Source organism: Meriones unguiculatus, chromosome 3, assembly GCF_030254825.1.
Source record: "Meriones unguiculatus strain TT.TT164.6M chromosome 3, Bangor_MerUng_6.1, whole genome shotgun sequence".
NCBI classification, from domain to species: domain Eukaryota; kingdom Metazoa; phylum Chordata; class Mammalia; order Rodentia; family Muridae; genus Meriones; species Meriones unguiculatus.
This window is the reverse complement of record NC_083351.1, coordinates 124914019-124933452: the sequence shown is the minus strand read 5'-3', so window position 1 is coordinate 124933452 and position 19434 is coordinate 124914019. Positions and strand designations below refer to the sequence as shown.

The window sequence follows — 19434 nt, the reverse complement described above, 5'->3', positions numbered from 1 at the left end:
GAAGTAACTGCAAAGACACATTCAAGTTAAACAATAACCGTGACCTTTTAATTTGTAGTTCTGACTGCCCTAACAGAACCTAGAAGTGCACAAATATCAGTGAATTAGTAAGCAAGCTTTGTATTTGAGAAACAAAACAGAAGTAAAAAAAAAAAAAAAAAAAGATAATGTTTGGTACAAATCAAGTAAAAGTAAAACAGACTAGCCACAAATCACTTTGAATGAAGAGATTTTTGTAATAATAATTTCCTTGGTAAACAAGCTACAACAGTATGATACAAATAGTAATAATTATACCTTAGGTTTTGATTATACTGCAATGTTACACAGTTGAACTTTCTGTGATGATACAAATTTTCTCTACTATGCTGAACAATACAGTGGGCAACAGCCACATGTTACCACTAAGAAAAGATTTTAATATTTAATTTATATTAATTTCAACTAAAATAGCCAGAAGTCAATAGCCAATAGTCAGTACCATACTGGACAATAATTCTGGAGTTCATATATTTGTTTGTAAGTATAAAGTTAAGTTTTAAGTGAAGGTCACAAAATGAAAACCTAAAATCATATAAACTTTTGGCTCTACTGCCTTCAGAACTATAATTTATTTAGATTATATCAGAAGAAACACAGGCAAAGTAGGTCTTGCCACATAGCACCATTAAAAAACAAACAAACAAACAAAAAAACCCCCATACCATATTTTAAACACAGGTATACAAAGGAATACAAGATTTTATTTTATCTTCATAAACTAATTATATTGTCAACACTTAATTTTAGTCAGGTAATTAGAGAATTTAATTCAGCAACCATGCAAAAACAATACCAACTTCAACTCCACATACAAAAAATTTAAGAAGTAACATCATTCTTTACCTTTTTATATGTTTTAAGTTATAAAATCTATTTTCACAACTACCTGGCAGAAAACAACCTTTTACATAATTATAAATAATAAAAATTCAAATGATTTATTAATAATTAAATCATAAAGTCTATAAGGAAACATTGTAAGACAACTAAAATTTATAAACTTGGTCTTGTATACTATATATAATTTTACTGAGACACTAGAGATTAAGTACTTGATAGCAGAGTGTATCTCTATAGTCAAGGTATCTTTTTAGAGCTAAATACGTCTACCACAATAAATCATTTACTTGATTAACACACAGTTTTCAGAAATACCTAAAAGAACAGAGAAAGAATGTCTTTCTATACCAAGACAGAAAAAAAAATCATAACTATTATGACTAGTTCAAGTACAGGTAGGAGAAAAAAGTTTACTAAAATTTTTAATATATATTCCTGAAAAAAAAATTACTGTTGCTTTATATAAATGTTGCATTGTCATGTATCAGCTTTTTCAATTTTGTAGATTTCCATTGCTTATATTTAGCAAACATATAGAATACAATGACAGTGGAAGAGTATTCTTACCTTTACTTGACTTTGATGGCTTATTCTTGAGAGACTTAAGGGAACTTCTTGATTTATCCTCTCTATCTTTAATTAGCTTCTGGACATCATCCAGTGATAGTTTTTGCAGAACAACTACAGGCTTAGCTCCTTTGTTTAGATCTTCAACTAATCCCATTTTTTCTACTTTGTCTTTCTGCTCTCCTTTTGTGTCCATTTTCTTAGTTTCCTGAGTAATATTGCCATCTTTATCCCTCTTGATTTTTGGAATGACGAAATTTTTCAGTGCACCAGACCTGCCCCCCAACAAATAGCTTGGAAATTCAGCCTTATTGTCAGTGTGCGCTTTATTACTGTCTACTTTACTTCTGTTACCCTCTGTCCTTTTGTCATCTTTACTATTTGGTGACTTAAAACCAGGTCTTGATTTATGTGTATCTCCTTGTTTTACACGAGGGCTGTCTGGTCTTGATTTTTGTTCCCCAGAAGGTCTATCCCGTGAGTCCCCTGATTCATGCCTGTGTTTTCTTTCTAGCTTTTCAGTTTTTGAACCATCAGATTTAATGTTGTGTTCGTTTCTACTAGAAGATCTCAATGTTTCTGGTCTTCGAACCCTTGACTGATCCCCCCGATGTCGTTCTGACTCAGCCCTGTCATCTGATTTCTGTTTACTATCGTGGTCACGTCTTAGTGACTCAGATCGCCCATCAGGTCTCTGCTTTAAGGCTTCAGCTCTTTCTGATTTTAAGCGAGGTGAGTCAGATTTGATATCTTGTTTATGTTTAGACACATCAGGTTTTTTCTCTGTTGATGGCTTTCCAGAATCCCTCCTGTTTTCATGCCTATGTTTTGGGGTTTCAGGCCGACCTTCACCCTTTTGCTTTGGAGTTTCAGGCCGGCCTTCACCTTTCTGCTTTGGAGTTTCAGGCCGGCCTTCACCCTTTTGCTTTGGAGTCTCAGGTCGTCCATCACCCTTCTGTTTTGGGGTTTCAGGCCGACCTTCACCCTTTTGCTTTGGAGTTTCAGGCCGGCTTTCAGCTTTCTGCTTTGGGGTTTCAGGTCTTGATTTTGTTGTTTCTGACCTGGTATTATTTTGTTTGTTGTCATTTGGTTTTGTGTCACATAGTTTATTTTCATTCTGTTTAGGCTCAACTACAGTGCTCTCATTTTGTTTGGATTCTGTAGTTTTGTTCTCATTCTGTTTAAGTTCTTCTGTTTGGGTCTCAGTTTTAGTTTCTAACTTACTTTCATTTGACTTTGATTCCACCAGTTGGTTTTCATTTGGTTTAGAGTCTGACAACCTACTTTCATTTTGTTTCATTTCACTTTTTGAGAGCTCAGGATCAGACTTTTTTTTAGGAGTCTCAGGATGGTTTTCTGGTATAGACTTAAGACTTCCAACACTATCTTCCTGAAGAACAGAAATGGATGCATCATTACACTGTTTGGTTTCTTCAGGCTTTTTTATGGAGTCTGAATCCTGAGTTATAGAAGCCTGAGAGTCCACTCTTCCTGCCTGATGAAGATCAATGCTAACCATTAATGCTGGCCTTGACCCATTTCCCGTAGAACCCGTCTCCTGAGAAGCTGGTCTATTACCTCCTGTAGCACCCCCAGCCTCCTGTGGGTAAGAATCTTGTTTCCTTTTTTTCAAAGGCTTATCTGAAATTTAAAGATAAATATTCAATATCAGTAACAGAACAAATTCTTATCTTACTAAATTGTTTTTAATCATAAACTTTTTCAATGTATTGAATATAAATATGAGTACGCAGATATAAAACAGCATTGATGAATATCTTTAAAACTAAGATTTGAGGAGATCTGTATGTTTACTGAACTTCAATAATGGAGAATATTAAAAGTAATCAATAGCATTACTTAATAGCATTTTTTAAGTATGCAAGTATAAGAATACAAATGAATAGAACTTATAATAAACACATGGATTTGTTTATATATAAAAGACCCAAGTTGTTTTATAAGGCTAGCTGTAAGTCATATTTTTCATTGAAGATCATATTAACTGTTAAAAGAATTAAGAGTCCTAAATCTACCAAATACAAGTGGAAACACAATCTTTTACTAAATGTAAAACAGAAGAGAATAAAAATAAAAAGTAGATCTAATATCACTGAAAAAACATAAATGATGGGAAAGTAACAAAACACTCTGATTTTGCCATTATATTTTAATATAGAATTCAAATTCTCCAGGTGTTAACAATGCATGTGGAACTTAAAAGCTAATACAAAATATTTGAAGTAAAATCAAGTAAGAACTCTGTATCATGGACATACTCAGAAAGCATGGAAATTTTTTTTTTCTTAGATAAATCTTGTCTTTCTGTTTGTGTGGTTGAGTCAGGGTCTTGTTATATATATTAATCTGGGTTGGAACTTACAGTGTAACCCAGAGTGAACTCTGAACTCTGGATCCGCCTACCACAATTTCCTGAGCAGAATATTAGTATGTGCTTTACTTTACTTGGATAAATATTGCTTTGACTTCCATGGAAAAAATGTCTTTAGGCTTTTCATTCTAGTGGTTTATATTATTACCACTGTGAGGAAGGACAACTACTGTATTCTGAAATATAATGACAGATGTATACTAACACAAATCTACTATTCGATAGACTGTGCAGCACTTTTAGCAGCTACGTATGTCTATGTTTGTTTGATTCTAGTTTTTAAATAATTTGTTTAATTTTATGTGCACTGGTGTGAGGGTATCAGACCACCTGGAACTGGAGTTACATAGTTGTGAGCTGCCATGTGAGTGTTGGGAGTTGAACCCAGGTCCTTTGGAAGAGCAGACAGTGCTCTTAACCACTGAGCCATCTCTTCAGTTCCATTTGATTCTATTTTTAACTCAGATTTCCTGGTTCACTGCCTATGAACTGAATCTCTAGTTCTTAAGAACACTTAAGTAAGTTATAATACATTCTGGATTCTGTCTATTCAACTTGTTTGCCAAACTGTTTGACTATGTTTTAAGTCATTATTGGTTACTTTAAAAAGACAATTTGTAGATCCTCTGAATTATCCATCAATGGGATACATTATCATAAGGTTAAAACTTCAAAGTGATAGATGAAATAAAATCCTGAAAATATTTTTAAGTTTGTAATGCTTCGCTTATATATCAGTATTATATACCACTGTTTCATTATCAAAGACAGAGGAGCAGCTCATTCTTATTTAAAGTCTAACCAAATGTAATGAAAATGTACTTCAGGGCTGAAGATGGGTCAGTGGTAGAGTGCTTGCCTAGAACGTATGAGACAATACATTTCATCTTCATTGTTTTACTCCTATCCCAAATATCAGTACCACTATTTTAAAGAATAGGAGGTAATACTGGTTGATTATTCCTTATAAATGAAGTATTTGGGACGGAAGCATTTCTGATTTTGAGTTTTTCAGACTCAACATATAAACTGTTCTTTCTATTACGCAGAAGTAAAACCCATAGTCACACATGCTCCACTTCCAAAACAATATTAAGTTATTATCATTGTTACCATTACATTGTTTTCCCAAGTTCCAAAAAGCTTTCCAGATAAGACTGTATATGAAGTTCTTTGCATAAATGCCTAAGGAGAAAATTCTCAGAATACTAAAATTATGTTTTATAGAAGAATCCCTTTAAAACACTTTTACATAAGACAATTACTAGAACACAGAATGTCTTAATAAGCTTATCCTTTAAACCTTTATGACAAACAGAAATTCATATAACTTAAGACAACTTTATTTTCAAGGCAAAAGACTTTTCTTGTTGTTTGCTTATTTGTTTTTGTTTTTTTTTTGTTTTTTTTAGACAGGGTTTCTCTATACAGCCTTGGCTGTCTTGGAACTCACTCTGTAGACCAGGCTGGCCTCAAACTTAAGAGACCTGCCTGCTTCTGCCTCCAGAGTGCTGAGATTAAAGGCATATGCCACTATCACCTGGTACAGCAACAGACTTTGAATTTGTTGTCAAAATAGTAACTTATACATTTTTTCAGAACTAATATGATTAATTACAGGCATCTGAAGAATTTTGTTAAGTCTGTGATTCATTCTTTTACACACTTGCACATAGATACACACACTTTTATATACATGCATGCATACACAAAAACACACTTTTTTGGAAATAAACATTAGCTTAGCAGGTAGAGTTTTAAAGGTCTATGAATTGTAACAAAAATGATAATTTGTATATAAAGCAATGCAGTAAGACTATGAAAGATCTTACTTTTTCTATTATAAAGAAAATACTGTTTGGATACAAAGTTTTAAAATCAACCCTCTCTCTCCTGTGCATTCCCTTTCTTTCAGACAGTCTCATGCTGGTGTGAGTCTGGTTATGGTGCCCAGGCTAGCCTCAAATTTTTTTCTTCCTGCCTGCCCTCCCGACTATTGAGATTACAGGTATAGACCACCAAACTAGATCTGAATTTTTCATCTGTTGAAAAATACTTCACTTTTTCTATAAAACTAGCAAAAATTTTATCACAGTTGCAGGAGTTGGGTTACAGGAAGAATACTGATTTTTCTGATTTCAGCATCTAATTTGGTTCCCCACAGGTTTATCCCTGTAAAGAGACTCTACATACACAGCTCTGCCCACTTCTGTTGTGTCTTCCCTATATCATGACTTTCACCTAGTGGAAGCCCTCACGTCTAGAGTGATTTTAGTATCTGGAATACCAACGACCTTTAATTCCTCTTTGGTATAAGGAATCTTAACATTAGCTATCAGAATTTACCATATTCCTGAAAAAAAAAAAAGTGTACAAAGCATAATTTTGAAACCATTTGTCATCTAGCTGTGAATATTTTGAAAATAAGAGCCAAGCTTCTAAAAATTCTTATGCTTATAAAAAACAAACTGAACAGTTACTAAATATATTTTTAAATAAAAACTTAAAGCACTTACATCTGAAGTGCTTGGGACTGAAGCATTTCAGATTTTGAGTTTTTCAGACTTTCAAATATGTTCATGGACTTTGCTAGATGAACACACTTAATCTCAAAATATAAAATTCATAATACTCTGGAACCTGAAAATTTGATGCTTTTATATGAGAGCATTCTAGTTTTCTTTTTTGAGGGAGGAGGAGAATCAAAGATGCTCAATCTATACTTCTTATAAGAGTTACAGGCAGAGTATTTTAACAATATGACAAATATTAGAAAGATAGGCCATGTCTTACATTTGCCGATATGGAAAACAGACCATGGAAAAAATAAAATATACAAATATTCTAAAGAATTCCTTTAACAAAAAGAAAGCAGGAATATTCAGCACATGAAAGATGGAAACAATTCTGATAGGTCATCCTAGAAGCAAAATAAACAGTCTTTAAAATTAATGTATACAATTATAGATGCTACAAGTATGAGCAAGACAGACTGAAAAGAAACTTACTTTTGGAACAGTGCAACATTGGGTTGTACTCAGTCTTATAGTGAATGTCCTAGCAGGCAGAAAAGGTTCTGCCTCTGTGCAGAAGCAGGTAATAATATTAGGTTTAAGCACAACTGGGGTAAAATATATAAGACTAATATAAAAGACTAATTTCTTTTCTTGAATTCCAGTTATCAGCTTCTATATTTACTTATAAGATATAGGATTTTAGAGAAATCTTGCTCTCATAACAAGTAAATGTCACGGCAAACAACTCAGACCCTAGAAAGGGTCTACAACAAAACTACAGACTAGACAAGCAGTTCAGAGTGCTCCTTGTTACCAGCGATACAACAAAAGTTCTCAGAACCCTATTCTAGAATACATTAAAAGTCAACTTTAGAATTTAGTCTTAAAATAAAAAACAACAGACGAGATGATGAATAATTTCAGGTGAGTATTATATCTTTTCAGGGTGCACTTAACAAAATCAACCTTCAGAAGACTCACACTTTTATTTATAACCTTACCTACAACCTTGGAACACCGTAATACACAAGTTTAATCTCCCCAAATCTCCATATAATTTATCTATGGCATAATAGTAACTGGCATCAGAAAACAACTTAAAAGTGACAAGTGATTGATATGAAGTTTGTATGACCTACTTAATTTTTATAGTCACCATACGTGTGTGAACCTTCACTAACACTGTATGCTAGCTTTGATCTCTGAGTTTCAGTTACATTTGTTTTAGCTATATAACCACAGATTATGGAAAAACCTATTTAGATGATTCAAAGTAAAATATATATTACAATTTTCTGGAAGAATAAAAAACTGCAATTGCTTGGTTTTATTTTCCCAAAGAACTTAGGACTAAAAAGTAAGTTTACTAATAGGCAAATTATGCATAGTATTAATTACCTTTATCTTCACCCCACTTTTTAAAAATATTTCTTTTCTATGAATGAACGGGGCAACAGAACCCCTGGAACTAGAGTTATGAAAGGTTGTGAGCCACATGTAGGTTCAGGGACTCAAACTTTGCTGAGTCATTCTGTAGCACCTTCACTTCACTTAGAAAAAAAAATAAATCTTATTTTGTTTATGTGCGTGTACCTATGTTCATATGTGTACAGGTGCCTGCAGAAGACAGAAGAGGGCACTGAACCCCCTAGAACTATAGTTATAGGCATTTGTGAGTGCTAAGAACCAAACTCCAGTCCTCTGTAAGAACAGAATGTATTCTTATCCACTGAATCATTATTCAAGCCCCTCATTCCTCTTTTAAAAATAAAAACTCTGGTTTCAATAAATGTGATATAATGACAATACAGAGAAGGTAACAAAAGTATTTGCTATTTTTTGTTTTTGTTCCTTTCAGCAATACTAAAAATCATTTAAAAACAAACCCCCACTTTAATCCCCAGAACAGAATCTGCCATAATATAGATTAAATGTCACATAGAAATTTAGTTCTCTACATTACTACTATTTTTGGTCAAGCCAATCACAATTTTGAATATTTGCTGGAAGACTGTCACAGTAGTCACAAAATTTATGAAAATCAGTATTATCGAAAAGCTAAAAAACTTAACATGCACATATTTTAATAAGGTCAGAGGGTACAATGCACATTACAATCTATACTGAAACCCGTATCACATACTAAAGTAAAAAAAAGAATCAGTAATACTCTATTTTTAACAAAGGCTTATGACCAAAGTTTTCTAAATGCCAAAAAGAAAGACCATAAAAGACTCCAGTTCTCAACCCAGGAAAATAAGGAACCTATGGCTCCTATTTATGATTTAGACTTCAAAATTGTAATAATTTATAACTATATAATATCTGTTTTCAAAAATGTTAAAATTCATCATGACAGGAGAGATAACACGAACCTTTCAGTTTTTTTTTTAGTTATGAACCTATCACACAGAAGATAGGCAAATAGGAGTTCTAACTAATATCAGGAAATAAAATTAAACAACAAAGCATGCTTTAAATATGGATAACCAAATGTAGACACATTTGTAAATACATCAATTTCATAAGTTATTATTAGTTATTTCAGTAACTCATGCCATCTTGCTTAAAATTTTTCAGGGATTTTGTGTCTAGCATTCACAAAATAATTAAGCACTAGAGACTCACTTTTATTTGGTTATGAAGGATGAAATAAGCCTACAAGCCCATGATAAAAGTATACCTTCAAGCTGTGCCCTGCTATGTATTAGTCTGGTAAAAGAGAACACGTAAGTATAATCTCCATCAAAAGATCTTTGATCCTTAGGGTTTGTTATGTAATATTAGCTTAAAACTTTCCAAAATTTACTATAAAAAACCTGTATTATCAAAATAGAGTAATTTAAAACCAAATAATATGTAATTGTTTAATAAACATACATATAAGTTCTACTAAGACAAACCCCTTGTATTATTATTATTTTATTGTTGTTAGTCTCACTCTGTACTCCCAAATACTGAAATTACAAGTATCACCTATCACAACTGTATCTGCTTTGACATAATTAAATGGTAATGAATCTTGTTTTGTCAGAAAAAAAAATTATAGTGTGTAATTCTGTCAGGGTAACTCAGAGAAAATAAGTGCAATAATGAATGGTAATACTTATTTTAGTAGGAAAGTACAAATAAAGTTATAGTTTAAAATTGGTAATATGTGGTACAGAATTATCAAATCTAATAGAGTTGCTTTAGATAATGAACGGAATCCATGAGAAAAGATGTAAGGGTTAATCACACACATGCCCTGATGCTGAAGTAGTAAAGAGATTCCTTACCTTTATCTTGAACTTCCTTTGAGAAGCGTTCCCTTTCAATGGCTGATTCTCTCTCTATCCGTTCAATTTCAGCCAATGCGTCCAATTCCACCTCATCATATATCTGCCCCTGTTGCGACACCTGTTGCTGATTCTGTACTACAGAAGTCTGTGGTGGTTTTGTAGCAACTGAAGTGTTCTGTTGTAAAACAGGCACTTGATTTGCTGGAAGGAATGCTGTTTGTTCTTGCTGCGACAAACACTGAGCAGCATTTAGTGGGCGGTTTACGTCCTGTGGAGTAATGGGTGTTTTTGAAGTCTGTCCTGGATACTGCACATTAAAAGGAATATCATTTTCTGAAACATTGCTATTTTCCATACCAGATAGCATATCCTCTTGCTGGTCCATATCTGAAGATCTTACACGAGAAAGTCTTAACGTAAGTTTAGTAGAGTCCTTGGTTGGAGAACTAATTATATCATACATTGCAGCTTTCTCATTCTGGTCTTTTTCATCCTTGCCTAATTTCATTTTCTTCTGCTTTTTTTGTTTTCTCTCTGGAGAATCTAGCAAGATATCCGGAGGAACATCTCGGGGTGACGAACAAGGTAAAGACTGAGATTGTAGAATCAAAGGTGGTCTTGATCCTAGTAAAACAAACAATTCAGCAGAAATCAACAGCTGTGCCACTTCACATTTTATTTTAATATAATAAAAATATTAAGTGATAACACAGTTAACTTGAGTCAAATACTAAGAAATCACCCAATCCAAGTTATTTTGAAACTGTATCTTGAACTCTATAAAATATTTTATGTAACACTTCATTTAATTTTTGAGACAAAGACTCACGCTACCCTGGCTGGCCCTGAATCTGCTGGAAAACCAACAATGACGTAGAACTCCTGATATTTCTGTCAGCTTTCTAATGCTGGAATTACATGTGTGTACCGCCATGCTTGATTAATTCATTTATCTTGAGCATTATTTTCACAAATCTGCTAAAAAGAAAGCTAAGAATTTTTTATAAAGTTAAGTAGCTAGCAAGCAAAAAAGCTAGGGATCATATTTTTCTGTCTGAATTTTTACATGGTACTATGCTTTTCTACTTAGAGTTTATGTGGCAAATTATATAGACTTTTGAGAAAGCTATGAACTTTTTATAAACAATTTAAGCCAGGCACAGTGGCACACACCTGTAATCCCAGGATTCACATGAGACTACTCTGGCTGGAACTCATAGGCGGATCTCTGTGAGTTCGAGACCAGCCTGATTTACAAAGTGAGTCCAAGACAGCCAAGGCTACACAGAGAAACTGATGTTTAATGTATTTGTGCTTTTGTTTATGTTACTTCAATTTAAAGTTTTTTACTGTTTATCTATCTACCCACCATTTATCTTCCCTTAAGTGTCAGAAGAAAAGTGGACTGGTTATTTAGACTAACTATTACAGTTATCCCTATATATTTTGTTATCCCTTCCTGTAAGTCATAAGTAACTTCTTACCTTGACAAAATTTGAATGATAAATATCTGTGATGACTAATCTATAAATAGTTAACCTGGAAGTTGTCTTCTTTTTCAATAGCTGGGCTTTTAAACCACTCAAAACATATACATTTATTGAACTACAATACCATACAATGCTGCTGCTTTCTCAATGTTTTTTTTTTTTTAAGATTTATTTTTTTATTACTTATAAAGTATTCTGTCTGTATGTATGCATACACACTGGAAGGGACCACCAGATCTCATTATAGATGGTTATGAGCTACCATATGGTTGCTGGGAATTGAACTCTGGACCTTTGGAAGAACAACTAGTGCTCTTAAGCTCTGAGACATCTCTCCAGCCCTTACTCTGGTCTTTTTTAATGACTCTTGCCTAATTTCATTTTCTTTTCTTTTCTGTAAAGAATCTACTAAAACATCTGGTGAAAAATCCCGAAGAGATAGGTTCAGCCTCTGCTTTATAAAGAATGCCTTTGAGTTGAAACATTAACTGCAAATACAAAGTACTTTACCATATGGGGCAGAACAGCACTAGCAGATGCTGAGACTCATAGCCAAACTTTGGGCAGAGTGTAGGGAATCTCATGAAAGTAGGGGAGATAGAAAGACCTGGAGGGGATAGGAGCTCCACAAGGAGAACAACAGAAACAAGAAATCTGGGCCCTGGGGTCTTTTCTGAGACTGATATTCCAACCAAGGACCATTCATAGATATTACCTAGAACCCCTGCACAGATTTAGCCTATGGCAGCTCAATATCCAAGTGGGTTTCCCAGTAAAGGGAACAGGGACAGTCTCTGACATGAACTCAGTGGCTGGCTCTTTGATCACCTTCCCCTGATTGGGGAGCAGCCTTACCAGGCCACAGAGGAAGACAATGCATCCAGGCCTGATGAGACCTGATAGGCTAGGATCAGAGGGGAGGAGGACCTCCCCTCTCAGTGGACTTGGGGAGGGACATGGAAGGAGATGGACGAGGGAGGGGGCTACAGCTGGAATACAAAGTGAATAAACTGTAATTAATAAAAAAATAAATAAATTAAAAAAAGAAATTCACAAGGAAATGATACATTGTTAACTATCTTGCAACTTACTGCCTTTTTTCTAAAGATGTGGTCTCACCATGTAGCCTGGGCTGGCCTGGAACTCAGAGATCCACCTGTCTCTGCCTCCAAAGTGTTGGGAATTAAAGGTCAAAAAGAGGACACTGATTTCTAATGATAGAAATCTTGAAAAAGGAGAAAAGAAAAAGGAGCCTGTAGAGATTCATTAATATTGAAAAAAAAAGTCAATGAAAAAAAGCAGTAGCAAAACTGTTTAGTTCAATATATGAAATACACAGAAGAAATTCCAGTTATAAAAATACCTTTAGGAGTTCCATCACTTCCAGCAGGGGAACACACTGGCTGCGGCGATCTCAAAGGAAAAGATGCAGCATTCCTCATTGTTGAAGAATCTCCATCCTAACAATAAAACATAAAATTTCTACCTTGACTACTAGGAGATGCTTTATTGAAGTCTTAAAGAAAACTAATAAGAGATACAAATTAAATTCAACAGCATAATTCTGCACTTTCCTGATTTCGTCATGGTATATCTTAGAAGAACTGAAATTATATCCAAAAGAATCAATATATACACGGCAATGAATAAAGCAAACTGACACTACGAGTATGCTCCATTTTGGTTTGCCTTCTATAAAAGGAGATGTGAAGAGCACGCTATAAGGCTGTAAATGTCTTGAGAGCTGAGCCCACTATCATCGCTGTCATCTTTGGATATGGACAATTTACATAAAAGGGCAGTGACATTCACAATAAAAATTTTCTATATGTAAACTATTTTAATGAGAAAATATTAACTATGAAGAAAGGAAGAAGTCTAAACATATCTTAGGGGAAAAAAAAGCCAAATACTAACAAATAGAAGTTTGCTACTAACAAACAAAAGTTTGCATAAGTACCATTAAAACTGAAATTTAATCTCACTCTATGGATTAAGCCTTATGAGAACAGGAGCGATGGTGTTTATACCTAGACTCTCAGAATATAGTCTAATTCTCAAGGTAGAGCAGATATCCTTCACCTGTGCTATGAAAATGCTGGGCTACAAGACAGACATCAAACCATTACCACATTTGTAACTGACACATTACATACATCACTACTTAGCCTGTGCACCATGTGTAGGTAGTCGTCACTTGAGCCATGTCTAGGGTTGTCAGCATGATGATTAGCTGAGTTGCCAGATAATGGACCAGAAACTTTGTTATCATGGATGTTTCTCAAGCCACCGGCAACAATAGGACTTGATACCGATGCTGGAATAAAATAAAATTTAAAATATAAAAATTAACTAGATAAATTCTTAGAAAAAAGTTACAAGAATATTTAAACACAGAGAAATTACAAAAGATATAATGAACACTTACTTACTGATCCTTGACTACATAGCAAGTTTGAAGCCAGCATGAGCTAACTTAAGAGCCTGAGTCAACAAATCAAAACCAAACCAAAACAGCCACAAACACTGACTACAAATCTTAATACTGTGACAGCTGTCATTCAGATCCATTTTTAAAAGAACTGTACCATGTGTAACGGCAGGCATAAATACTGTTTTGACTATACTGTTCTAAATGGTCTGTGTATAAGTCCATTTATAACTTGTTTTTCATCTTTCAAACAGGGCCTCATGTAGCTCAGGATGGCCTCAAACCTGCTATGTAGCTGAGAATTTCTCTGAGCTTCTGATATTCCTTCTTATACCTCCTAACTTCTGGGATAACAAGCCTGAGTCACCTAGTCTTATACAGTGCTAAGGACAGAATCCAGGGCTTCATGAATGCTAGGCATATAACTTCTTTTTAAATTAGGTATTACGCTCTGGGTTTTCCATTTCTTATATATGGTCTTAAATGCATCTGTTTTAAACAATTACACATATTCTACTATATACCTACAAATGTATTTATTCACTTTTATATGGGAACAGTTAGATTATTTGAACTATTAGGCATCACTGGTGTTTATGACATATATACACTGAGTCTTTTTATAAATGTATAGATAGCTTCAAAGACTTAGACAAGTAATTAAGATTTCTAGTTATACACATTTGTAAATCTTTCTGAATGCTACCAAATAACTTCACAAATTACTTAAGTCTCTTAATTAATCAGTAATACATGAAAATTCTCACTGCTTATAGGTATCTACTTACCTACAAGTTTTGTTACTCTGAGGGTGAAAAATATTTTTGATAGTCATTTTACATTTCTTAATTAGTAGCAAAGTATTCCCTCTTTACTGAAGTCATACAAAATTTTTCTGTATTTTTGAAGTTTTATAAAAATAAAATTTATTTTAAGTATATTGTGGGTAAATAACCCAATTATGCTTCCTTTCCCAACTGTTGCAGCACAATTAGTTAAACAAAAACATTCCCCTATTATAAAACACTATTATGTACTATACAGTATATAATCATATATTATCCCGTTGAGACATGTATGAAGCTTTCATTTGCTTTGAGTATGTTTCTACACACTTTATCATACTGCAGGCCTTTAATTCCAGCACTTAAGAGGCAGAGACAGGCACACTGCTGTGAGTTAAGAGGCCAGCCTGCTCTACAAAGCAAGTCCAGGACAGCCAAAACTACACAAGAGACATCCTGCATTGAAAAACCAATCCCCACCCAAAAAAGCTCTGTAAAAGTGATAAAAATGTTTTTTTTTTTTTAATCTTTTAGCCCCCTTTATGGAAGTTTTAACCTACTGAGCAAAGTAAATAATTTATAAATTATGCAAATTGATCTCCAGAAAACTTGTATAAACTTTTATCCTTATTTAGAATGTAAAAGATTTATCAACTCCATATAAATTTTTATTTTTACTATATCTGTCTACTTGTTACTTCAAGTTAACCATTATTTTAAATAGCGTTAAACTTTTCTGTGTCTGTTGGTTATTTAATAAAAAAGCCTATTCATCTAGTTCATAAGTTAATTTTATATTTTTGTTCTCATAAAAATTAAGGTTAATCTTTTCCTCTTTTCTCAAATCTAGGTGTTCATTTTGCTCAGACATTGGTTTTTCTCATTGTCCTAACTATCAATTTGTACTTTTATTATATGATTTAAAAATGTACAGTTAGCCAGGTGTGCTGGTACATACCTATAATTCTAGTACTCAGGGAGGCAGAGGCAGGTGGATCTCTGTGAGTTTGAGGCCAGCCTGGTCTACAAAGTGAGTTTCAAGACAGCCAAAGCTACATAGAAAAACCTTGTCTCAGAAAAAAAAAAAAAAAAAAAAAAGTACAGTTTATCAATTTAAAGATTTTTTGTTGCAGGGATACAGCTATCATTTAAAAATTAGTAGACATCAACCAAGATTATTTATTAAATAAGTCATTCTTAGATACTGATTTTAAGGTATCATCTTTGAAATGAAAATTAAAACTATTACAGTATTCCAATAACCAGTATTAAAAAAAAATCTTAAAAACAGAATCACAGGATGCTAATATTGCTACAAGATAATGGAAAATAGGATATTTGTAGTATCTGCCCAGATTATTTAGTAATTACAAAGTAAAAAATACATTTAGATCAGTGAATACATCAGATGGTGATGCCATCAAAAAACTACAAATAGGCGCACAACCGGGCCCTATGTACTTCTGGATGTAATACATGACAAAGTATATATAACTTATGGAATATTCTTGCAAAAAAACACATAACAAATAAATCCGTTAAAACATTTCCAGATGATAAAAATATAAGGAATATGAGAACAAATTGAGCCATATTATGGTAAAACAGTGAAGTCTAGACTATGAGATATTTCAAAATCAGTAGAGATCGCTACCTCCCACCACATATAAATTAGAACGAGGCCTAGTTACATAGACCTGTAATCCAGGTACTCAGGAAGAAGGAAGGCAAGTTCAAGGCTTGCTTTGGAAACAGAACAAGTTTACTGCCAATTTGGGTAGATTAGATTCTGTCTCAAAATAATAAGTTTGGAACAATAGTTCAGTGGTAGAGTGTTTGCTTAGTACACATGACACTATACACTGAACCGCCAGCATCACACACAGAAAACAAAGCAAAATTAATACAATGAAGGAAAAAAAAAGTACAGAACTGGTTTTAGACTGAGAGCTGAGAGAGCTGGTGAGTTCATGCATACTTACTAACTCCAGTAGCAGATACTATGCTAAGAAGATCAGGGATTCAAGGGTAGCCTGATCTATACTTTAAAACCTTATCTCAAAGAGAAAAAAACTGGGATAAAAATATATATATAACATTTAAAAAACTAGTTTATATCTTGAAAAAGAATGTATGTATGTTAGAGACATATTATGACAAAACTGGTGAAAAAAATACAGGATGTGTGTTAGATGATGTTAGAAACTTTTTTAGAAGTAAAATAGTCTAGTGAGTACTTACTTAAACACCAGGCAGTGTAGAGCACAGTTTATTCCCAGCACTTGGGAGGTAGAGGCAGGTGGATCTCTGTGAGTTCAAGGCCAGCCTGATATACAAAGTGAGTTCCAAGATAGCCAAGCTATACAGAGAACCTTGTCTTGAAAAAAACAGACAGACAAAAAACCTCAACTAATCAACCAACAAATCAACCAAAAGAATGAAAAAAAAAATCTTTCTTGGATGGTGCTGATGAAGGGGTTCATTGGGCATGATGAGTTTTTTTCTCTATTGCTAATTTTTGTTGTTTTATTTTGTTTGCTTATTTGTTTGTTTTGAGACAGTTTCTCTGTGTAGCCTTGGCTGTCCTGGACTCACTTTGTAGACCAGGCTGGCCATGAACTTACAGCTATCCGCCCGCCTCTGCCTCCCTGAGTGCTGGAATTACAGATGTGCGTTACCGTGCCTGGAATTAAAATTTTAATATGAAGTTAAAAAACGTTTTTAATCTTAGCTTTCCCATTCTCTAAATTCTCCTATCACCAATTCTTTTCTGTCCTGCTAACTTACAGTGTATTTTGTGCTGGAGTAATACCTAGGAAATGCTAACCCCTGAGTTAGCATTTTTTTTCTCTCCACCCTTTTAAGTTCCTCTGGTGTCTAAGCATTCTAAGAAATGATCCATTACTGAACAGGGCCTTAAACTATATTTTTCCTTTGATTCATTTTGAAAAGTAAATCTATTTTGCTCAAAAAATGGGGAGGGATCTACCACCCAACACCATATGTGTATTTTCAAGCACAAAATTATGTACTTTTCTATATACAGCCCTACATGGCTGTTCATACGTTAAAAGTTCTCTTTGGGTTTTTGTCCTGACTTACTACATTTAAAATGTTCCCAAAGCAGGGACTGTCTCTGACATGCACTCAGTGGCTGGCTCTTTGATCACCTCCCCCTAGTGGGGGCGGGGAAGCCTTACCAGGCCACAGAGGAAGACAATGCAGCCAGTAGATGAGACCTGATAGGCAAGGTTCAGATAGAAGGGGAGGAGGACCTCCATCATGGACGAGGGGAGGGGCACAGGAGGAGACAAGGGAGGGGGCTGCAGCTGTGATACAAACTGAATAAACTGTAATAAATAAATAAAGAGAAAGAAAGAGAGACAGAAAGAAAAAGATAGATCTAGGGAAAAAATTAGTATTAAAATGTTCTCAATACCTTTATGTGCAAGATTATACTAATGCATAGCAAATGTTAAGATTACATTTATACACATGAAATATGTTCTGCACTTACATTCAGTACTTATTCCAAATATGTGATTTGCCTCCAAGTTTCTCTTCAAGTTAGTGTAAAATAATCTCAATATAACGTTATCTAGTTTTGAAAACTAGAAGTTGCTGTTTTGATAGATGACTAAAAGTTTGAATGTTAAAATGTTTTCAAATAAATTGAGTTTGGCTTTGTACATAAAAATAATAATAACAAGAATAACGGCAGCACAATATAATCAGCTTCACATATACAGAAACTAAAACTTGTTATTAATTATGGGAAACAAAACCACTGATATTTGTCTTTTTTTTTCCTTAATAATTTCTACTCTTTAAATACTTAAAGAGTATAAAAATTTGTACTGCTAATATATTATTTGGTAGTCATGAAACATTATAATCTTTAAAAGATAAATGATATATGCATATGTTATTGAGAATTGGCAATAAACTGAAATTAGTAATCCAATTCAGCAAATTCTGTATCCAAACCTTTAATTTTCTTTATTTATACATAAATATCTAACTAAAAGTTTTTCATAATATATACTTAATTAAAATACTATAAAAACTCAATTAGGAGTCCATAATTTCATGACAAAATAAAACTACATAGTAACCCAATCAAAGACCCAAAGGCAATGCCCTACTTACCCCAATGATAAATCACCAAAAATATAAATGTAATGTGTTTAAAAAAATTTAAGCCATAGTTAAATTTTTTTTTTTGCCAAGGTGTACATTATTATTTTAGTCCATGCTTAAAAATTATCTTTAAAATGAATGTGCTTGGAGGTAGAGCCAATATTTACAATTATTTAGGTAAACAACAACTTTCTTACCTTGCTGCATCTGTGGATGTGTTGTATAACTTGAAGGATGGGAATATGGCATGTATCCTGCAGGGCTCTGTGGGGCATATGGACTAGGCACTGGGCTATTTTGTTGTGGCATAAATCTGTTCCCAGAGCTTGTCTGTGGTGGCACAAACCGGCTAAAATCCAAAACCCAAATGAAGTATATCAGGAAAGAAATCAACAGGCTACTTCTTGAAATTTAAACATGACAAATTCTTTAAACTCCAATTTATATATTATAAAATTTACACAAACAGAAAACAGCAAAATAGCTCTATAACACATAAATTATTACTAATACTCATGAGTCACATCAAATAATTAAAAATTCACTCATGTTAACTACATAAAAAAATACCATTCTACTCAGGAATACTAATCAATGTCTCTTAAACTCTGTCTTCTAAATATTGTTATTTATATCAGTCTTACAAACATGCTACGTTCTTTTTTTTTTTTTTTTGGTGGTAGTACTGCTGGGAATTAACCCAATAAACCCAGGGCTTGATACATGGTAGGTGAGCACTCTGCCAGTGAGCTACATTACCACTACAAACACATCATTTACTTTATCAAGCTCATTTTCCATGTAAAATTCAATTTTTAATGTGGTAGCTCCTGTAGTAGTATATTGTAGTAAAACCACAAGAAACACTTTTAGATGAACGTTCATAGGATAACTAGGCGTGGAACTACTTATTTATATACAATTCATGAATATTTAAATGTATATACTTG

At 33.6% G+C, this 19434-nt stretch overlaps 1 protein-coding gene across 2 annotated transcripts in view; it reads right to left on the bottom strand.

Annotated features, from left to right (window-relative positions):
- The window catches only part of Nipbl (NIPBL cohesin loading factor), a 169056-nt gene that overhangs the window by 72476 nt on the left and 77146 nt on the right, over positions 1-19434 (bottom strand). For both annotated transcript variants that reach the window (XM_060380491.1, XM_060380492.1), the window contains exons 6-10: positions 18682-18833; positions 13285-13445; positions 12492-12588; positions 9636-10262; positions 1450-3090 (exon numbers count right to left, since the gene is read on the bottom strand). In XM_060380491.1, coding sequence (XP_060236474.1) covers positions 1450-3090; positions 9636-10262; positions 12492-12588; positions 13285-13445; positions 18682-18833 — 2678 coding nt within the window. The remainder of the gene's footprint in view (positions 1-1449; positions 3091-9635; positions 10263-12491; positions 12589-13284; positions 13446-18681; positions 18834-19434) is intronic.